Source organism: Ascaphus truei, chromosome 12 (genome assembly GCF_040206685.1).
Source record: "Ascaphus truei isolate aAscTru1 chromosome 12, aAscTru1.hap1, whole genome shotgun sequence".
Taxonomy (NCBI): domain Eukaryota; kingdom Metazoa; phylum Chordata; class Amphibia; order Anura; family Ascaphidae; genus Ascaphus; species Ascaphus truei.
This window is the reverse complement of record NC_134494.1, coordinates 29,494,303-29,516,461: the sequence shown is the minus strand read 5'-3', so window position 1 is coordinate 29,516,461 and position 22,159 is coordinate 29,494,303. Positions and strand designations below refer to the sequence as shown.

Genomic DNA, 22,159 nt, shown 5'->3' with positions numbered 1-22,159 from the left:
ATAGGATCATCTTTTCGTCAGGAGCCCTTCTGGGTTCCTTAACACTTAAAGAAAAAATATATGTATATTCAACTAGTGAAAGTCCTTCTTAGCTAGAGGAAGCTGCAAAGTGTAAAGCGCAGAGTACACTGGGGGGGCTATATAAATAAAGAAATACACATATGTATACACACACACACACACACACACACACACACACACACACACACACACACACACACACACACACACAGAGAGTAGGGAAGCTTACTCCTTCACTGCAGGAAGACGTATGGACCAATAAAACCAACTCACCCACAACCTGGATAATCTCTGCCAGTAAGACCCCGTCCGTCACATCTTGTTGCAGATCCTTAATCAGTCGTTTATGGCCAGATTTTGCCAAGTAGTGGTTTGCCCAGTCTGTGTAGATCTAGAAGAAAGAATAAAAAGGGGAAAGGCTACACTTTAGTCCAATCGAAGCCGCATTTCCATCTCATTATTTAGACAGCTCCAAGCACCACCACAGATTTCTGAGCGCTTTGAAGAGAGTCCTGCTTTTGAGTCGCCTTCCAAGACAAGTGTGCGTGGCATTAAAATTCAAGACGTGCTACAGATCCAGCATTCACTCCCAAATAGCCATTTCTTTCTTCTATTGAGAGCTCTGACATCAGAGCTTGGGGTGATCCAAGGAAAAGCACAAATCCAGTCGGCATTGTGAATAGAGCGAGTACCAGGCATGAAAACGAACGGTTTGCCCAACCAAGTTGATGCACTGAATTTCTGCTTTCAGCCCCAGGAAACCCCCCTGCCCGCTTCAGTATCATTATGTTAACAGACACATGTTCTTTAGTGATGGACAGTTTACACAAGATTAGCAATTTCTCCCACCTTAATTAAAGCCCTAACTCACGGTGTTTGTTTTCAAACTCGCCAATCAACACATCAACTGGTGATGTGAACTACGGTGTGTGGCTACGGACACACACCTGCATACGTAATGAGTTTAACTCGTTACATATCTGGTTTGACAGCTCATGCTGAATTAGCAATCAATACTGGGTTTTCTCCATACAGAAATGTATAAAAATACCCTCATTATATGATGCTGAATGTAAATTTGATAGGAAAGTGGGAAATGTTTTTTATTTATATATGTGCGGATGAAAACGTTACTTAAAAGCAGCAGAACATGTAGCACTGCGCGTTTTTGAAAAACTTTTTTTAATTACAGTATTGAAGCAGGAGGGTCTCCAGGACCGAACTGTGTTTATTGCCATTCTGGGGACCCCCTGCTTCCAGAGATACTTCCCTCCGTCGCGTTGCCGGTTTAAAAGCCCGGGTCACACGGGCCCAATAGGAAGCTGCAATGGATGACGTTCCTACTGGCCAACGGGACATTGAAGCCCCCATTCTGTTAGACACACAAGTTCCCTGGCTGCAGAGATACCGGCCCTCCCTATGGAGTTAAACATCTCTGGAAGCAGGGGGTCCACAGAGCTGAAATTAACACAGTTCAGCTCCAGAGACCCCCTGCTTCCAACCTCTACTAAACAAATCAAAAGAAATCGCGCAGTGCTACGTTTTGCTGCTTCAAAGCAACAATCCCCCCCAGAAGCCAATACAAGTTTAACTCATATAATCTTAGTATCTTGCCCCCTGAGTAATGTCCTGCTCTTTAAAAAAAATAAAATATACATACACACACTCACACACTCACACACTCACACACTCACACACTCACACACTCACACACTCACACACTCACACACTCACACACTCACACACTCACACACACACACACACACACACACACACACACACACGTCTTTCTAGTGTTAAAAACCCTGATTATCCTAATCTCCCACTTCTGAGGTTCCCGTTGTAACCTTTAAACTGCGCTGGTCTCACTTAATATTCCCAACACTTATATCTCCTGAATTGAGCTTCAGATTGTAAAAATACAAAGTGCCGAGGAAAAGCAAAGAATGCGTCTATTAAAAGGAAGTCAGCAAATAAAATGCGACACAATGCCAGTCAGCGCAGACTGCTACTTAAAAGCATTTATTACAAAGTAATGGTCATTTCCTTCCAGTAGGTAGCTGTATATATCTACATATTAAAGCACAAGTGTATGCAAAGGCAACAAAACCTGGAGAGGACTCACTGCTGATAAGAAAAGAAAAGGTTTATGACCCACAACATAAAAAGCACCTAAACGCGTTGTTTTTCCTTCCTCTCTGTTGTAATTCAAGGTGTGACAGGTAAATATTTAACTTTCAAATGCTAAACCTATGTACATGTAAAATGCTCTGTTTTTATTTGAAAGTGCGACAGAATTATAAAAAAAAAAACTAAAATGATTTATAATAATAATCATAAAACAATTAATTGTAATGCATCACTTATAAGATATACCTATCCCTTACACAGAATAAATGTAGGTAGCTACAATAGATTTCTTTAAAGGCTCCATTAATATAAATGTGTATTTTAAAGTATAGTTTTTCCATTTTTAAACATTTTCAAAAGAAAGAGTAGAAGAAAACACAGATATCATATTTTGTATGCAGAATAGACTTAAATCCCCTTGCCTTTGCCAAAAAAGTGAGAATTCACAGCACCACGGGCCGGAGTGGCCAACTCCTATCCTCTAGGGCCACCAACAGGTCAGGTTTTCAGGACATCCCTGCTTCAGCACAGGTGGCTCTGTCATTATGGGCTAGGGGAAGAGCCGATTTGTGGAGTAGCTGGATGTCATTTTCAATCAGATTTAGAAAGTTTAACCCCTCGGTGGCCAGAGGGGCCTCCAATGCATTGCAAAGCCTTTATGGCCGCGGAGAGGTTAACCCTTCCAGTACAATGCACTGCATACCCCTTCTGCATCATTAAGCAGCGGTCTGCGTTGTAACCAGTGCCGGATTTACACGTTAGCTAACTAAGCTACGGCTTAGGGCCTCACAATATGAGGGGTCTCAAACATAGAAAAACATGTATGCGTTTAAAGTTTTAAAATCGAATGATAAATAAAGAAGATATGGGGGGAAAAATAAGATTCTATAAATATGGAAATTTTCGTTCAAATATGACCCCAAGCATCACGTGCATCGAAAGCGCCAAACTTCGTATCTTATCATTTGAAGACCTCATCAATGAGTTTGCTCTCCACAAATCACGAAAGGAAATGTTTTAATATTAAAATGAATGTGATGCGCAAACACAGTTTCATTTTAGCGTCACATTGTCATCTTTGTATCTAACGACGCTAGTATAATGCTGTCATTCATTTCAGTTTCATGTTTATATTTTCAATGGTCCCTTCGGTCAGAATAATAAATCTATTCCTCATTTGAGGTCCCCTTAGACTTGACATAGCTTAGGGCAGGGGTGCTCATCTCCAGACCTCAAGTCACCCCAACAGGTCAGGTTTTCAGGACATCCCTGCTTCAGCATGGTGGCTCAATCAGTCCCTGTTTCCGCACAGGTGGCTCAATCAGAGGCGCAGTCTTTGACTGAGCCACCTGTGCTGAAGCTGGGCTATCTTGAAAACCTGACCTGTTGGGGGGGACTTGAGGACTTGAGTTGAGCACCCCAGGCTTAGGGCCTCAGAAGGTTAAAGTCCGGCCCTGGCTATAACACTTTATTCTACGTAGAGAAGGTGATGTAAAGAGGGCAGTCACAGAACTACAGAGTGACTGCACAACGCAGCCAGAAGATACTGCGCTTACTGACACAGAACAATCTCATGGGCACAACGCATCTTGCCACATAAACCGGCTTCATGCTACCAATGTGCCCAACTTTGACCCCCCACATTAACAACACGAGTAACACCACACGGCAGAGTGAATAGAAACCACAACGCTAGGCTATACCACAGGTAAACTATTGTCTTACACTCATAACAATGACACCTGTTCGTGTTAGAATTGAGACATTCAATGAGACAGATCGGTTACCTTCACGGGAAAAGCACATCGCCAGTTCTGTTACATACAAAACAGCACCTACTCTTCCCGGCAGCTATATTCATTGTTTGATTACACGGAGAGAACTGCAGCTTTAAGAACAGCGGGTATATTTTTGAACTCTGATGTCATATTGTTTACATGTGCCAAGGGGCAGGGCATTCATGCCTGGAGCAATTCAATGCTGCACCACCTCCCAATGAGAGAGTGAAGCAGACCAAGAGAAAGAAGCGGTACTATACCGAATGATTGAATAACCCTATATTTCTGGTGAGATAAGGGACTGTATAGCATGATTCTGTTAGCATTTTATTTCATTGCTGGGTATCAGGTACCTCCCTCTGTTCGAGCAATGATTAAGTACTGCTTACTTACATGCCCGGAATACAGCAGCCAGCTCTGGAAGTCTAAACAGATTCTCCAACTCTTACTCATCATTACAAAGCTACATACTTCTCAGTTTTCCCATCACTGCCTGCTGATTCAGCCACTGCTGAGCATGATTCAGGCAAGTGTCACAGCAAAAACATCACCCCCCCCCCCCTCTCTTTCTGTACACTGGACACAATGAATGCAGCCAGGGTTATCCCTTATCAGCTGACAGGGTCAGTCACACCAATTGTCTTATTTGAAAATGAATGACAATCCCAAAAGACTCATTCCAGCAGATCAAAAGGTCAGCTGGCAAGCAGGAGCTATGGTAAATGATGACCATTTCCAAGAAATGTGTTAGGACGGATTCCTCGCTAGTTTTAATTCTAATATAGAACAACAACTAGTAAAAAAAAAACAACATCCAAAAACTCGGAAAATACAGTCTCCAAAGCATATGCACAAAAAAACCTTGTACGATTGATATGCTGGTCCATTAAAGGGTATCAGAGCCTTCAAAATATCATACATATATAATACAATTGTATTTAATTGGTCTACTGACTTTCCTCCCCAAACTAATGATAAAAACCCTGCTAATTGAACACTATGGTCTCCCCAGCATTCATATGTCATCTCTTGGAGGATTTCAGAATGATTTTGACATCAGATGTGATGTTGATTGGACACCCTTAACGTCGTCCCCGTCAGTGGTAACGTTTTCCCTATTAGTTATTCATTTGAATCCCAAAGCAACCTCTATGTTGGGTTATATCCACTTGGCAGCTGTTTTAGATACTTCACTTTCCTTTGTCTCTGTCATTTAATACAGTATTCCTCATACAAAACCTCACGCTTCAGACACCCACACACCAAGGCAATCCGAGCAGGCAGTGGCCCTACTGGGTCTTAGCTTGTCCATACTTCCCAGCATAAACTGCTGTGAAATCACAGACACTTGTAATTCTCCATAGAACTGTAAGAAAACACACTGCACAGATTGACAGGAGAGAAGGTTTGGTATTTCACAGGGCTAATAAATATCTTAAAACCAGTAATTTCCCCTTTTAGAGTACAGAAGGTAGACTATCCAAATACATCTTAAAACCCCACAGGGATTTACTGCAGTGCATAGATAAAAGCCCAAACTTTGATCCTTCAAGGTTCAGATGTGCCACCTTCCCTTATCCCAGGACAGAGTAGGAAGCATCATTATACATGCAAACTAAGGAATCATTATTATAATATAATAATATATCAAATGAAAGAATTCAGAGTGAGAAGCCACGAAAAACTACAACAACTAAAACACAGAAAAGGCAAATCTATACATTAAATTAAGAACAAAAAACATGAAACCAGAAGGCATTAACTCATTCACACACATTTCTACAGAGAAAGTATATAAAAATGTAATGAAATTGACTATTAATGTATCAAAGACTGAAAGTAATATCTTACGCTTTTATAGTGACTGACGGAATATTTACTCCCATTTCGTGCAGGTACCCAAAAGCTCAGGTTTGCTGGCATGCTTTAACCCGAAGGTAGCGTGTAATCAGTGCAGTTTCTTTCTTGCTTCTCGGGGGGCCCACAGTGAAATGATAATCTATTCTGGCATGGCAGGCTCGAGTGGTTAAATTTAGCCATCCCCACAGTGCCATCAGATTTTCTTACACGTCAGAATCTCCCTGAATTTGATCTACTGTCAAACGAGCCCACCCTTCCCCTGTATATCTGCCCATCCTCCATCTCAAAGTCATTTCCAGGAACACAGTCAAGAATAAATAACAAATATTAAAAAAAAGAAGAGTTTGCCTTGTTGGTCTAGTGATCTGTGGATAGTCAATTATTCATCTGCTGGGGCTATACTTGAAGTTTTGTTATAAATCAAAAGGCCTTCTGACAATTGCATTCCCCCTTTGACGTGCAGATAACCGCTTATTTCAAAAGAAATAGTGTGTTTCATGGAGAGAGCTCCGGCGGGGAGTTCCACCGGAGAGAAAAGAGGCGCCAAGGAGCCAGAAAGAGGGAGAACCAAGAGGAGAACGCACCAGCGGAGTAAAGGGAGAAAAGCAAGTTTCATTTATTGAAACGGATATGTAACGACTCACATTGATGTGACCGTTAGGGATTGTTTAACTTTAAAAGAAGCAGTTAGGGTTGACGGCCATTATTTTTGCATTCTGTTTTTTTTTCTTCATTTAAGAGATTTTTCTTCTTTCCCCACAGCTGTTTTTTTTTTTTTAAATCTGATGCTCCGTTCAGGAGATATAAGCGTTTGCAATATTAAGTGGTTAAAATGAAGCTCTCCCCAGAGCCCAGTGCAGTCTAAAGGTTACCATGGTAACCTCAGACTCTAGAAATTAAGAATATCATTTATTTTTTTGTGTTTCTAGTGTAAAAAACAAGAAGTAGCTGAACATGCTCAGGGGCCCAAATACTGACATTATATTAGATAAACTCATACAGGCTTCTGGGGGGATTGCTGCTTTAACAGGGCGACATGAAAGAACAGCTCAGCTTTGATATACGCTCAGGTCATCTCTATTTGTAAGTCACCCCTTTTATCAGATACGAGGTGGAAACCCACACACACATGTAACGGACTCTGTGTGTATGTATGTTCTCACCACAGCATCCACAAACTCTTTGGCTGAGTCCCCGCTGGCGCTGAGCGCGCTCCTGCTTATAGCATGAGCGCCGGGTGTCCTGCAACCTACGGACACGCGAGCGGGGGGGGGGGGGGAGGAGGAGGGGGGGCACAATTGCGGGCTATCGAGCGAGCGCGAAATTTAAAAAATGTTATTTACAAAAGCGCCGAGCGTGTGTGCCCGCGCATTTGCGCGTGAGCGGGAACATGCATATAACCGCTCCAAGCGCCGCCCGCTCAGCGAGCTCAGCGCTAGCGGGGACGCAGCCTTTCCTGTATCTATCCCAGGGGCGCAAGATTTTCGGGGGTGGGAGGGGCGCAGCGGGTACAGAAGCCCCGCGCTCTTCCCCAAAGCATTTAAAGTAAAGCTGGGAGAGCGCACGAGGCCTCTAAACTCTCTTAGCTTGTCTCCGACAGCGCAATGGCAACGCAGCATCAAATGACGCCGAGGGCGTCACATGTCGTCGCGTCACATTACCCCGCAGCGTCATTTGATGCTGTAGACAAGGTAAGAGGGGGTCGCGAGCAGAAGGGGGGGGGGGGAGGGGAGAAGGCAGAGGGGCGCAGGGGAAAAGGATTGTGCACCCCTGATCTATACCATGTGTATTTCACACAAGTAAAGCAGACTCCTCCCTATCTGATCACCGTTAGTTAGTGGTCACACAATCCTCTATTGCGATCAGCGACCGTCTACACCTAGGTTAAAGGGATTTGAATTTATCATTGTTCAGGCAGGGGATGCTTTGTGCCCAGACTGATCAGTTGTGCAATCATCACTGGGGGGGATTGTGTACTCTTAAAAATAGTCAGAACTTGATTTCTTTACTTTTAAAGGAGTAATTCGTGCAATATTCTGTGTGTGCTTTTTCAAAATAAATCAGTTCTGTAGTATTAGATGAAGCTTACTAAAAAAGAAATGTTATTCAACTCTTAATGCCATTTTTTATGAGTTTTAATGAACGGAGCATCTTTTGATTTCTATAGCAGGTATTACCCCACCTCCCCAGCGTGCAAGATATTTGTAACACTTTCCTGTTCGTGATAATTTGTTGCCAATATTCCCGGCAGTTTAAGATGCAAACTGTAACAAAAGCTAATGTTACCTTAGTAACATAAGGATACATTGTAGCTGCTGAGTTACACGGACTGTAGATTAAAACTGAAAGACAGCCATTTAGTGAACCCTGGGAAGCAGGATCTTTGCTGATTGATCACACAGGAGAACGAATCTATCGGCACCTTAGGTAATTAGTTTTCAATAAAGGTAATCAAAGGCTACATATGTTAAAACACTTTTTTAAAGTGCTGCTTGGACAGCCTCTTTAATAACAATATGATACACATCAAACCGTTAAAGGAAAACAACTACTTCCAAAAAGAGAAAGCCAACCATTTGTTTCACCATCTTATAATGCAAAATGACACTACAAAAAAAAGAGAGAAAAAAACCCACAAATGAACTGTACAAAACTTGACCAGCTGTGTTACAGCTGACATCAAATTATGTAACGCCTTTGCTTCGATAGAGACCGGTGTGTTGCAGCCAATTGTGTTGAAGGTTTAATAAAGAACATTGCACCCAAGAACGTTAAAATTAAAAAGACATTGAGCATAGCTGTGCAGAAAACAGCAATACACGGGATGTTTTTGTATGTAAATGTTCAATAAATGCTGCCCATCTCAGTCTCCGTTCTTCCCTCACTATGTGCAGTGTGTAATATATGCCTGGGCATGGCTCAGTAGAGGGCAGTGTTTCCACATTGCCGCATAGAACGTTCCCACATCATCAGATTAGGACAGGATTTACCTTTTCCTTCCTGACATACTCGCTTAAACTTCTCAAGCTAAAAAGATCAAACAGATATCCCCATAAATCATTGCTGTGGGATATTTAACAAAATTGTACACGTTCCACAAACAAACCTAAGTGATTCATTTTGCAAACATGATAAGAAATAATGTAATAAGCTGATGATTTTTGCATCTGCTGAGCAGATGTTTTACTTAAGAATAATATGTTTCGTCTGATAACTTTCTTAATCAAATTGTCTATCGTCAAGGTGATATTTAACACAGTGCAAACATTAAATGTAAAGCTACCAGTGTTATATATTCTTCACTGAAATACCACTCCTACTGTATTTAGGTTGCCAAGTGGCTTCTCCAAAAATACTGGACACAACGGTGAAAGGTGAACGCGCTTGAGACACACACACGTTCGAGACACACACCTCTCTGTTCCATGCTGTTTACTCCTCTCCATGGCCCCACCCCCAGGCTCCTGGCACCTCCTCCTGATTGACTGCATTACCCAGCAGCAGCCAATCAGGATGGAAGAAGCTATCCAGCCCCAATGCCACAGCCCTGCTCTCTCCCTGCTCTGGGAAATCCCACAGCCCCCCAAGTCGGTCAGGTCACTATGTCCAGAGAGGTAATACCAGATACATGTCCAGTATTACCTTTCATTTTTTACTGGACAGTGTCTAAATACAGGACAGTCCGGTTCAATACCGGGGACACCTGTTATTCCTACTTATTATGTACTGCGGGGAAAAATAGAACAAATATTGCTGCATGTTCAAAATTAGTAAAAGTATTTGAAAATCCAATAATTTTCCAATTTGTACCATTTAAAAAACAAAAACAGTGAATCTGATTGCCACATTTGGCCATCTCTAATCATCAGCATCATATACCCACTTACTAGGAACTGAAACAGATTTTCTGAAACAACACGGACATTAGAAAAAAAAATTATGGTGGGTAAAAAAAAAAGGGACAAAAAAAACTCTGCCGTACAATGTACAGCAAATAAAAATACTACTGGTGGTGCATTCACATCTTCAACCCTTATCACTTGGCATACAGTGCTTCCACTGCAGCCACGGATTTTGGTTAATGACATGCAAATCTAAGGATTCTGCTCGATCCGTGACGGGTTTTGCTGCCAGTTTGAGTTTTCCAGGTTGCCTGCCCTTTCTGCTCATACTGGCCATTTTGGGTACTGGCAGCCTGTTATATAAGGCTGCACTTCCTGGTGGGAGTCGCCGAGCAAAGTTCCTACGTTTGCATTTCCTGTTGGTCTCTGCAGTCACGCTTTACGCTTTTGCCTGTTTTGATTCCACTGTTGCTGACCCTGGACCGTGACCCTGACCTCGCTGCTTTCTGCCCGTCTTCTGTACTTTGCAACTCTGCTGCCAGGCCTGACCCCTGCCTGCTTACCGACTGCGGATACTCTTACAGGACTCTGTCCCTGGGCTCTGGTCGGTTTATTTGCAGCCCTACGAGCACCATCACAGCAAATGAGCACTCAGTGAGTCACGCTTTACTATAACCCTAAACGCTTATGCCTACCGTATGACACCGCTTTTTCAGCACAGCCTGGGTTAAGGAAGTGCAGAGCCAGTAACACTACTCACAGACAGCTGTTTCAATCTTTTGGGTCTCCTCAGTGTGAGGTTGGCTCCTGGCTGGATGAAGCTGGTTAAACGTCGGTATAGAATGTGTGTGAGAGAGCACTCACACTAGATCCCTAGTTCACTGCACTCAGGGTACACTGGATATTTAAGTACGACTTAATCAGTCCTAGGATATAAATATTCCTAAAGAAGGTGTATATTACACGTTATAAATCCCACTGACCAATAGGTAGTCCACAGGACTAGAGGATATACCCCAATGTCAAAAGGAAAACAATAACTTTTATTATTAAAAAAAAAACATTGTAATATATATTCTAGTCCTGTGGACTACCTATTGGTCAGTGGGATTTATAACATGTAATATACACCTCTTCTTTAGGAATATTTATATCCTAGGACTGATTGAGTCGTACTTGAATATCCCGCGTACCCTGAGTGCAGTCAACCAGGGGTCTAAGTGTGAGTGCTCCCTCTATCCCACACATTCTGTTGCTAATTTGTTATATACATGATCCCTTGGCACATCTGTAGAGTCTTCGAGATAAACTTTACCTTTGGATTGAGGCTGAGCGGTTGGTCACAGATAGTGGATAACCGTCGGTATAACCAGACATTAAAAAAAAAAGTTTAAAGAGTAAGAAAAGTGACAAAAAAAACTCCATTGTACAGTAAAAAAAATAACACCCATGTGTAGTTTTGTGAAACTTCACAAACATCTATCCAATATTAACTAATTATTATCACACGGGTCTTAAGTAGAGCTCATTTTGTTTGAGAAAAGACAGCATCCTGGGTCTCCTTTGCAAAAAAACAGTAGGATTAGGGCTCCTGTATCTTCTTTCAATTCCCACTACAGTGTCAAATCTCCCAGCCCAAAATCCAGATGTTCTCTAAACAACCAGAAGCACCGATATTCCCAAGCAAACAGATGTTTCCACCCAATATTTCAAGCAGATCATTAATAAGGCCCTAGTTCACGTAAGTTTCTGAGCTTAAATGAGCAGGTCCACTTAAGATCAACATCGTAGTGATGCACACACTGAACGTTTTCTTCTTAACAACTCTGCATCCTCGGGACAAAACTGCGGCACAATTACATGATGTTACAACCTTGACTTGTACGTGTAACAAATCACACTAAACAATAACAGCTGGATGTTTCCTTTGGTCCAAGCAAATAAAAATTAAGTAACCCAGTGGTTTCCACCTTGTCTTGGTTAAGGAACCCTATAATTTTATTGTGACATTCTATGGAACCCCAACACTCTCTAATAGCCTGTCGGCGATCAGATACATTGTAAGGAACCCCAACACTCTCTAATAGCCTGTCGGCGATCAGATACATTGTAAGGAACCTCAACCCTCTCTAATAGCGTGTCGGCGATCAGATGCATTGTAAAATTCTTCTGTATTTGGTAACATTTTCAAATGACCAGAAAATTGCAAGGAACCATTTAGGGGTGCTCGGAGAACCCGCGGGTTCCTAAGAAATCCTGTTGGAAAAACTCTGCGGTAACCAATCATTCCTTGCATAAGGCTGTGAACTGCTGTGCATTTACAGAGTAATTGTATGGTTAATTCTAAAAGCAAACGTTCACATTATCTTAAACATGTATTTCTTAAAACCGGTCTCTACAAAAGGATTCTAGTGGTCCAAGCAGGAACTTTGCAACTGAGAACCACTTCAAGTGAAATTCTTCATCTTACGCAGGAAGAAGTACTGAGCACTACAATTTTACCTAGAATACTAATATTGACTAGTTTCTTAAAGAGCTCCTCACTCAAACTATTCCGCTCATTTAACCCCTTAAACATGTCACTGACATTAGAAGCCTTTGGCCCTAGGATTGCCCCTTTAAAGACTTGCTATAATACTTGCTGTAAATACTTTATGCAGGGCCGGTCCGTCAATCCAGTCACTGATGATGGAATGGAAGGGAAGGAGTTACCCCCCTTCTGTTCCCCATCAGTTCAGATCCCCTCCTGAACGCCTGATGCTACCTTCCCTAGTAGAAGAAGCAGGATTTGTGTACATAGCTACTGGATCATGGGGCCTCCCAAGTGTCAGACCCCATGCAGTTAATAGTGTTGTAAGAGACATGTGCAGAGGTACACACAGGGAGATAGATTTGGGGGAATTAAAACATGGCTTTATTTAGCCTGTCCCTTTAAACAATGCACAGCATACAAAATAAGCAAATAAACAAATAGCCTATCCCTGTGTAAGGGCGAACTCACTTCCCCAGTCACTATCTGCAAGACTGGGAGGAAAAGCCCCTTTCCAGCCTATCACCCTAAAGTCTCAAGAGGTACCTCAAAGCAGGTGGCCCTTCAAGCCAGTCTCTGGGTCTGGATGGGTGTTTGTGGAGGGGCCAGTCCCTGGTAGGTTCCTGGGTCCTCCGTGTCCAGGAATAGAGGTCTGGTGGCCGGGCGTCTTGATCTCAGCACAGCCTTTGTGCTCAAGACATCATCTCCTCTGTCAGCACAGTTGTGACTGTGCCAAGGAGACTCTCATCAGTTTCTTACAGGAGGCTTTTCTAAATGTCTGATAATCCAGGTGGAGACTGGTTAATTGACTGGCTGCAATTAACCACCTCCCTGCTTGATTACTCAGACCACTGAGGCTTTCTAGAAAAGCCTCAGACAGGGTTGATTCCCTGTTACAAGTGTCAATAGTAATAATAACTATTTCATATAGCACTTTTCTCTAATGGGACTCAAAGTGCTTAACAATTACAGTATAGCACATGGTAGGCAGCACATCAGTCCCTGCCCAGATGAGCTTACCATCTATATTTTTAGTGCCTGAGGCACACAGAGATAAAGTGACATGCCCAAGGTCACAAGGAGCTGACACCGGGAATTGAACCAGGTTTCCGTGTCAAACTCCGAGTCAGTGTCTTTACTTACTGAGGCACTGCAGTAGCAGTGTTTTCTTTAATATGTTAAGGGCAATGCATTTGGCACAGAACTGCCCCCATTTTCCTTGATCCATATACCCCCTAGTGACTTGTGTTCTAGCTAGGACAATTGGAAACATTTGAGTAGGCTATTGATTATGGTTATCATCATAATTTCCCACTTGGGCTCGCATGTTGAGACTCTGGTTAAAGAGGATGCCAAGGTTACGAACCTGGGACATGGGCAGTAGCTGTACACTGTTGATTAGGGACAGCTTGCAAACCCCCTGGCTCATCCTTGGGCATCTTGCCAAACTCATAAATCATCAGTTCAATCTTGTCAGGATTGAACTTCAGCCAATTAATCTCCATCTATGCCAACACCTCGCCTAGACAGTCTGTCAGTGTGGCAACAGCCATCCCTGTGCAGCCCAGGAAAGAAACATAGATCTGGGTGTCATAAACATACTGGTGGCACTTCACACCATGCTTCCAAATGATATTGCCCAGCAGTCGAACATATAGCGGAACAGGAGTCGTGACAGCACCGAACCTTGAGGGTCCCCAAAGGGGACTGGTCCCACATGCGACACCATAGCCTCTTGCTGGGTCCGGCTGATCCTTCAGGAACGAGGCAACCCATTGTAATGCAGTCCCAGATATACTAGCTAGGTCCCTAAGGTGGTGCAGCAGCACCCCATGATCATGTCATTGGCCGCTGAGAGGTCCAACATGACAAGGGCAGAAATACAACCCTTGTCCATGGCCATCAATAAGTAATCTGCCACACAGACTAGGGCTGACTCAGTTCCATTACGGCTCTTAAGTCAGACTGCGTGGGGTTGAAGAAGCGGGACCTTTCCATACAATCTTCCAACTGGGTGAAATCTACCCTCTCCAACACCTTCCCTACCATGGGGAGATTGGATGATAGTTGTCGAGAACATCAACATCTAGAGCCATGGTCTCTCTTTCAGGAGCTATGATGGACAGGGATCCATATCACAAGTGGTCCAGTTCATCCCAACGGTGATTGAGAGGAAACTCGGGATTGAGATGATGCTAAACTCTTACAAGACAAGCTTTGCCTGTGGGGTGAGGCAGACCATGGGGTACATCGGGGGCCAAATAGCACCCATCAGTGCTGCTATCTTATCAAATAATCAAAATTCACCACATCGCTACTCAATTGGACAAACCATGATGGAGGAGCAGTCTGGATAAACCAGTCTGCTCACCATCCTGAAGAATTCCGCTGGACGATTCCCCACGGAGTCGATCCTATCATTATAGTAACATAACGCTGTTACACAGTGTAAGAACTGTATAAAAAAAGAATGACAAACTGATCACGTACATGGCGTGTTACAAGAATACGCAATAATATTACAGTACAAGGATCAGAGCACCGAGCACTACAGCACATTAATTGAGGCTCAGGGCCTGCTCCAAAGAGCTTGCAATCTAAGCAGTTAGAAAAATAACCCTACACCAAAAAATTCCAGTTAAAGAATTCTGCATTTTACAAAAGGAAACTGAAATTAAATACAGAGCACACTATGAAAGAGACCACCTTAAAAGACCTGTGATCCTGGATACTACTGGTTTGTTGTGTGGATGGCGGATTGCTGGCACAGGCTGGCCTCGGGTGGTAAAAATGAGCAGCCTTTACGACATATCACTGATCAAAGCCCGATTATTTCAAAGGCTCCTTGCTTGACACTAAAGATTCTAATCAGCAACAGAACATGGGGACAGCTTCGGTTACTGTCAGAAAACCCCCAAATGGAATGAGCCAAAGAGGTCTACGGACACTTAACTCCTTTATAGCGAGAGAGGTCTGCAACGCATGGCTCTGTCTTAGATAAAAACACAACGCGGATGTGATAAAGAAATATATTGATTGGACTTATTTATATATATATATAAAAAAAAAACACTTGGCTGAGAATCAGTTAGTAGGAAAAATACAATTTCAAAGAAAGAAGAAAAGTGACTATGGGCAGATTCCATGGGGCGCACAGGTGTTGCCAGAATTTTAATTTAACATTGCCTGAGCTTGCAAGATACATTTCCATATAAAATGTAAATAAAACAAAAACACGCGGTTAATTTAAAGGTCCAATCACAAATACTTGTTTCAAACATTTTTGTACACGCAGATTCTACATACAGCTCAACCCCGTTATAACGCGAATCCGCTTATAACGCGGCTCCCAATTTTCGTATTTATGAATACTTTACAACACGATTATTGCTATCTTAAATACTTTATTGTACAATGCATACAACTGTACATTATTTCTAACGCGATCCGCTTATAGCGCGATGTGATTCTTTGGACCCCAAGCACAGCGTTATAAGGGGGTTGAGCTGTACTATGTTTTTAATGTTATAGTATTTTGCGGCGATACCCTTTGCGGTAGAATAATATCCTCGGAGAATGCTCCCATGGGGGACGCGACCTTCGATTCACTGTATGTGTTTTGCCGTTTTGGAAAGCCCAACGTTTCTTTCCAGCCTCATAATCACGTTAACGTTTTAAAAAGGCTCTAACAACGCCTGCTTTTTAATCGCTGTGCTGTGAGCATTTTTATCATTTAACTGCCCTCCCTGCCTGCATGGAAAGCAAACAGCAGTAAAATAGGATACAGGGCATTGGCTATTACTATCTGCTCCAGTTAAGACTGTCAGAGCTAATAAAAACTAGTGTTTAGAGAAAAAAAAAAGGGATTATGGTTGGTGTAACATATGTGTATCGATCAATATGTAACACATTGTAGCTAAATCTGCAACAAAAGAGGTCCAAAGTGTACCAGCCCGAGTCACCCCCTATTAATATTAAGACGGTAAATATAAGCACCTCCCTGCCATCTCTTCCCCTGTAAATGGTGTTAACCCATCTGATTTAATACTGACTAACCTTAACACTCGCCCCACAAATCAAGCATCCCAATAGCCTACACTCATGGCCACTGTCCCACACCCACAGTGACTCCTTCCACCCATTGTGGCCAAGCACTGCCATCTACAGCACTTATTCCCTCACCTGCTGTCTCTGTAAATCTCCCATCATAACCACTTAGACTGTAAGCTCTTCGGGGCAGGGATTTCCTTTCCTATTGTCCGACTTTGCTGCACTTATTGTATTATTATAATTCCCTGTGCTGTATTCTTTGTGAAGCGCTGAGTACACTTTTGGCACTATATAAATAAAGACATACATACATACATACATACAAAGGCTTTGTTTCATTTGAGGAATAGTCCTTTGAACCCAACAGTGTGCACAGCAAAATGTATTGCTTATTAATTCACCAGTACCTCAAGGCCACTTAGTTTGAAATCAGCTAAATTTAATTGTAGCTCACTGGGCGACAAGAGAGCTTGTTGGACAACTGTCGGATGCAATTTAATTAACCGGTTTTTGAATTTTGCAAGGAACAGCTGGCTAAAAATATAGCCCCTTTAGCGAGGCCTCTGCAGCTAAGAACACAAGTGTTTGAGCCATCAAAAAAATGTGCCCAGAGTATTTTAAGCACATAATCCTGTACCAATGAAATGCCCGTCGGTCTTTTACGGAGTTGTAAGAATTTTGAATGGATTAGTCTACAGAGAAATCAACGCAAGCACAATATATTCAAAAAGCTTTCTATGCCCAAGAGAGATACATAACATTGTTTAGCTTGATCTTCAGCCTATGTATGTCGAATATTTTTTAGAGCAATTTCTTTTTATCACAACCGTTTGTGCAACTGCGTGTCATCTTGAGGCAGTGGACTCGCATCAGCCTATAAAGTCCTCTCTCAGACCAACTATATATTGTGATTGTAATAGTAGGGGTAAATGTGGCTGTTTTTAAATAAAGATGAAGCCTGCCTGTCAATAATATGATGTATTTATCTACGTATTGTGACAGAAACCAGGGGATGGTAATAAATTCCATATATAGGGCTCCCAGGATACTGAACAGTTTCTATCCTGTTTGGCCTGGGAGTGCAGCCTTATAATACATGCACTCCATCCCACAGTTTGGCAAGCGCTGGAACTGAGGGATGAGAGATCCAGACCAGAGTTTGTCTGCTGCCTGATTTCTGTCACCTGTCATGCTAATTAGAAATCAGGTATGTAAGACTGATTTCCTGTTTCCTCTCCCCAAGAGCCTGGAGACAGGAAGGCTGCTGAAGTAGAGAGGGGAAAAGCGTCTCCCCAAACAGGTTAAATCATTCTGTTCTTTCTGTCTAAGACTGCAAAGTTACTTATTTTGTTGGTGGAAGTGGAAAAGCCACTTCAACCCTGAGTCAGGGAATATCTAAGTTAAGTTATCGCTCAGGTGAGCAGCTTTTTGTTTTGCTATATTTCTGTTGTATGCACTGTGGCAGTCTCAGTGCCTGGGACTGAATAAACCAGGCATAGCCTGTTTAAAGGAACAGCACGTGACGCCTCATCATTTAACCTACCCTAAAAGACCGTGTTCTAACAGTCCCGGACAGACGGCGGAGCCCCGGAGTAAGCCGTTTGTCACAGTATGTACAGTTTATTGTACCAATCCTGTATCTGTGTACTGTGCCCACATTGGGTGATAATATGTTCTGTAGCCTGGTTTCAGCACTTTGGGAACCAGGGGATAACTATGTTGAATGCTTTAAATGTGCGGTCCTGTGTGTGGCAGATGGGTATACAAGTATCCAGTCTCAACACAAAGGCGATCCTGGGTGAGATAAGGCGAGTGGCTTGGGACATTGTCGAGTGAGGCCTGGCTGAGGACTCAGGTGTGGGGGAAGCTCACCACAGGGGGACCATTGTTCAGCTGAGACACAATGTTGCCTATCCCTTTGGCCGGTATTGAGAGGACAAGAGGAACTATTGCCTGGACTGTGCTCTGTAGGCATGATTCCCTTAAGTCCTTTCAAATGCCCTGCTAGACTTAAGCCCACCACTGTGGGCTGTCCTGCAAGTCCGGTAGCTTCCACTCGCTCTGGATTGCTCCAATGCAGCCGAGCCCTCACTTGCCGATTGGACTCTGAAGACAATCTGCTTTGGAATTGGTCGGACATCTGTCCTTCATGGTGGTGGATGGAGACCGAGGGCCATATCAGTAGGAACCCGGCTTTGGCTCCAGAGACTTGTTGTGGAATAATCAGAGCGCCAAAGTGATGCGAGGGTGTTTTGGAAGCGTTTGGAGGGAAGTGACAGTGGGGAATTTAAAAACGGACCAGGGGAGAGAAAGGCAGTGCTGCCCAAGCGATGAAGGACAGGGGTGAAAGTTAGAAACGCGTATCGAGGTAAACTTCTGAACGGAAGTTCCTGCACCTCGGGCTCTAGGTTGTTCCCCCAGTTGTGCGAGTTTGTGTGGGTCTTATGTACTGGAGGTTTGTAGAATCTTTTTTCCAATAAATTCACTTTTGTTCAGTCTAGTGTACTGAACCCTGGTATAATTGTCCTGGACTCCCGTGACAATGTTGATGTAGATCAGGGGTGCGCAAACTTTGCCGTCGCGGCATCATGGCGACGCATGTCTGGAGAAGCCGGAGAACAGCTAAGAGGCAATTACAGAGGCCCCACACTCTCCCACGGCAATCAATTTAAGCGTTGTGGGGAAGAGTGCTGGGCCACTGTAAGCCCGGCTTCCCCCTTTACACAATTGCGCACCCCTGATTTAAGATTGTAAGCTCTTCAGGGCAAGGACTCCTTTTATGTCTCAAGTGCTTATTTCCATTTTGTATTATATTATGTCACGTGTATTACTGCTGTGAAGCGCTATATACATGAACTTGTTTTCAGTCTAATTTGTCATGCTTGTTGGAGCAAAGCATGACGTTAGGGGGATTAGTTCTCACTGATTAGTATAGATAATCAGAATAATGCCGTGGCTAAAAGATAGACTGTGCATGTTTGCCGATAGGTCTGTTTGTGATCTGTGAGCAGATTAGGCAGAAGTGTTGGAAACCACCTTCATTCATAAATCAACCATAATGAATAAAATGTGCTCAGTGAGGCATCAACCGGACCTGTAAGGCCTCGGGCATGGTCAGCGCTTAGGTGCTGTCCCCGTGCTGAGGCGCGCTGCTGCTCGGCACTGAGCCCCTGCAGCCGCAATGAGAGCGGCTTTAGCAGGGGCTCGCGCACGCGCAGTTTCAGAGCGCGCTGGAGCGCAGGGCCGGTCACGTGAGCGGTTCGCCCAATGAGGGCGAACCAGCTCCGTGACGTCACTGGCCCGCCCACGGGCGGCGCGCTCTAAGGCCAGCACCGCTTTCCCTCAGCCTCAGCGCGCCTCCGCACGGCTTCAGTCTCTATGGACCAAGCCTAAAAGATGATGCCAGTACAAGCATCACCGAAAAGCACTTATAAAGAATCTTCATGCACAATACACGGACTATGCCAACTAGAATATACTAGCGAAACATTAATACTAGGACTGGTTGTTATAATAGTATCACTGCATACCCATTCCAATGTGCAGAAATTCCAGGCATGTCCTCCCATACTTGATAATTAGCTAACAGCACTTTGATTCAGCAGTCAGGATTAGAATGGATTCCTGATCACTGGAGCCCACATCCTTCTGTATTAGTAGCGAGTGCAGTTGCCTTAATCTTTTCCACATGCATTGCATTTGTTGGTTAAATGAAGAAAGCGCAAAGACATCTGAACCAAACACAACATTTCTGACCCTTTTTGCTCGCAGAGAGGCCGGATCAAATTCTTCATTGTGAAATCCAGTATCCATAAGGCCCAGATCAGACAGGCTGCTACGCGACGTGCGCGCACGTTCGTCACTTTTTGATGCTAGTGGATGACAGTTGTCACACTAGAAACTGCTTGGTGGCGGCAAACCACAGCGCCGACGCTGCGACATTTTGCCGCCACAACCCAAATTTAAATTTGGAGCTGCAGTCGCGTCACTTGAGCTGGTTCAGCCAACAAAGGCGATCCAGCTCCATGACGTGTTCATTACGCCCCCGCCACGCCGCAACCTAACTCCTGCAGTTTGAGCACAGATCGCTGGGCTGCAGGAGCGCGCAGCGGAGGCGCGCACGCAAGCGCGCAGACGTAGCAGCCAGTCTGAGCTCGGCCTAAGAGATAAATTGATGCTAAGTACTTTGTGTAAGAAAACTTAAAATGGTCAAAATTGACTGATTCTAGTGACAGGGGTCCCATTCTCTTCATGGATTCTCTGATAAGGACAGAGTGGAGATTAGGTTAAAGAAAACACTTGTTTGAAAAACACTCCGCCATTCAGAGGCCCCTAAAAAATTCAACTAGCCGACTATGTGGGGTTGCACCTTCAAATCTCATAAGTGGAGTTAGTGTACTGTAGCAGAATTCCTTTCCCAAGTTAGGTACGAGCTCCTGACTAATGGTGACAGAGCCAAAATATTGTGTGTATTCTGTCTGAGGTCACAGTGCTCTTTGCAATCAAGCTCAAGGTCTACATTTGCACAGATAAACATTTTAGCCTGAACCCATACCTGCCACCCACTGCACTTACCTCTCTGCCGTCTATGAATGTCTCCAAACATACCCCTCAGATTGTAAGCTCTCCGGGGCAGGAATTTCTATTCTGTGCTTTTTTTCGTTTTGTTTGTTGCTGTTATTGTATTATAATTCCCTGCGTTCTATTGACTATTTGTGAAGTGTTGCATACAGTTTTAGTGATATATAGATAAAAAATAAAATAAATAAATACATATATACATATATATTATGTATATACACACACACACACATTAAAATAGTCGACAGGGTTGTTATTCTGCTGATGTTTGCTTTATTGCAGCTTCATTACATGCTCACATGAGACGGCACTTTCTTTATCGCAAAAGAAACCTCACAGGCAAAATCAATAGCATCGCAGAAGACATTCGCAAACACGTGAGAATCAACCCAGATCAGAATTCCAGACATTAAATGCAGACAAAGCAATTAATGGTAATTTAATGTAAAATAACTTTTTGTTATAGGAGGACCAAAGTGGCTTTGATTACACTCAACTGTAAAGAACCTCTCAAGCATCACGTGGTCTTATCTTTAAATTCTTTGTTAGTAAGATTGGTGACAGTGAACTTGATATGATCCATGCTGCCACTATAATCTTTCAATAAGTTCTTCAACTTCTGGGTGTCTTGCAAGGTTTGTGTTGGAGAGTTCTTTAGGCGTTTTAATCTCTAGGCCTACTGAGCTCGTTCAGCTTCACAATACAGAGCCATGAACTGCAGCATTATTAAAAGCATAAAACCACCTATGTGCACACTGGGTTTTGTGTTTCCATCTCCTGTTTCAGCTGTGCAGTGTGCAATGCAACAGGAGGATAGCTAAATCCATTTCAAAAGACCATGTGAACACATCGGTGAGCTGCACGCTTTGTACATGCACATTTGTAAAGGTTCACATACGGAATCATGTTGTTCGGAATATTGACACTAATATTCAGACTCCTGGAACACTATTAATGTTTGAATAAGATATGTAAGAATGTAAGCTCTTCGGAGCAGGGATTCCTTTTAGGTCTTTAGTGCTTATTCCCATTGTGTCACGTGTATTACTGCTATGAAGCGCTGTGTACATAGATAGCGCTATACAAATAAAGATATAGATCTATATATAAACACACACACGGTATGTATATCTTTATTTATATAGCGCCATTAATGTACATAGCGCTTCACAGCAGTAATACACATGACAATCATATTTATAACAAATAATACAAATAACATATAATGGGAGGAAGTGCTTCAGACATAAAAGTAACATTTAGGAAAAGGAGTCCCTGCTCCAAAGAGCTTACAATCTAATTGGTAGGTAGGAAGAACGTACAGAGACAGTAGGAGGGCGTTCTGGTAAGTACGTCTGAAGGGGCCC

At 43.2% G+C, this 22,159-nt stretch overlaps 1 protein-coding gene across 12 annotated transcripts in view; it reads right to left on the bottom strand.

Annotated features, from left to right (window-relative positions):
- Window positions 1-22,159, bottom strand: part of NAV2 (neuron navigator 2) — a 439,021-nt gene that overhangs the window by 160,966 nt on the left and 255,896 nt on the right. For 10 of the 12 annotated variants that reach the window (XM_075567188.1, XM_075567187.1, XM_075567181.1 and 7 more), the window contains one exon: window positions 295-412. In XM_075567188.1, coding sequence (XP_075423303.1) covers window positions 295-412 — 118 coding nt within the window. Of the gene's footprint in view, window positions 1-294; window positions 413-3,938; window positions 4,020-5,780; window positions 5,924-22,159 lie in introns of those variants that run through there. The other 2 variants (XM_075567189.1, XM_075567193.1) reach the window with 2 other exon arrangements.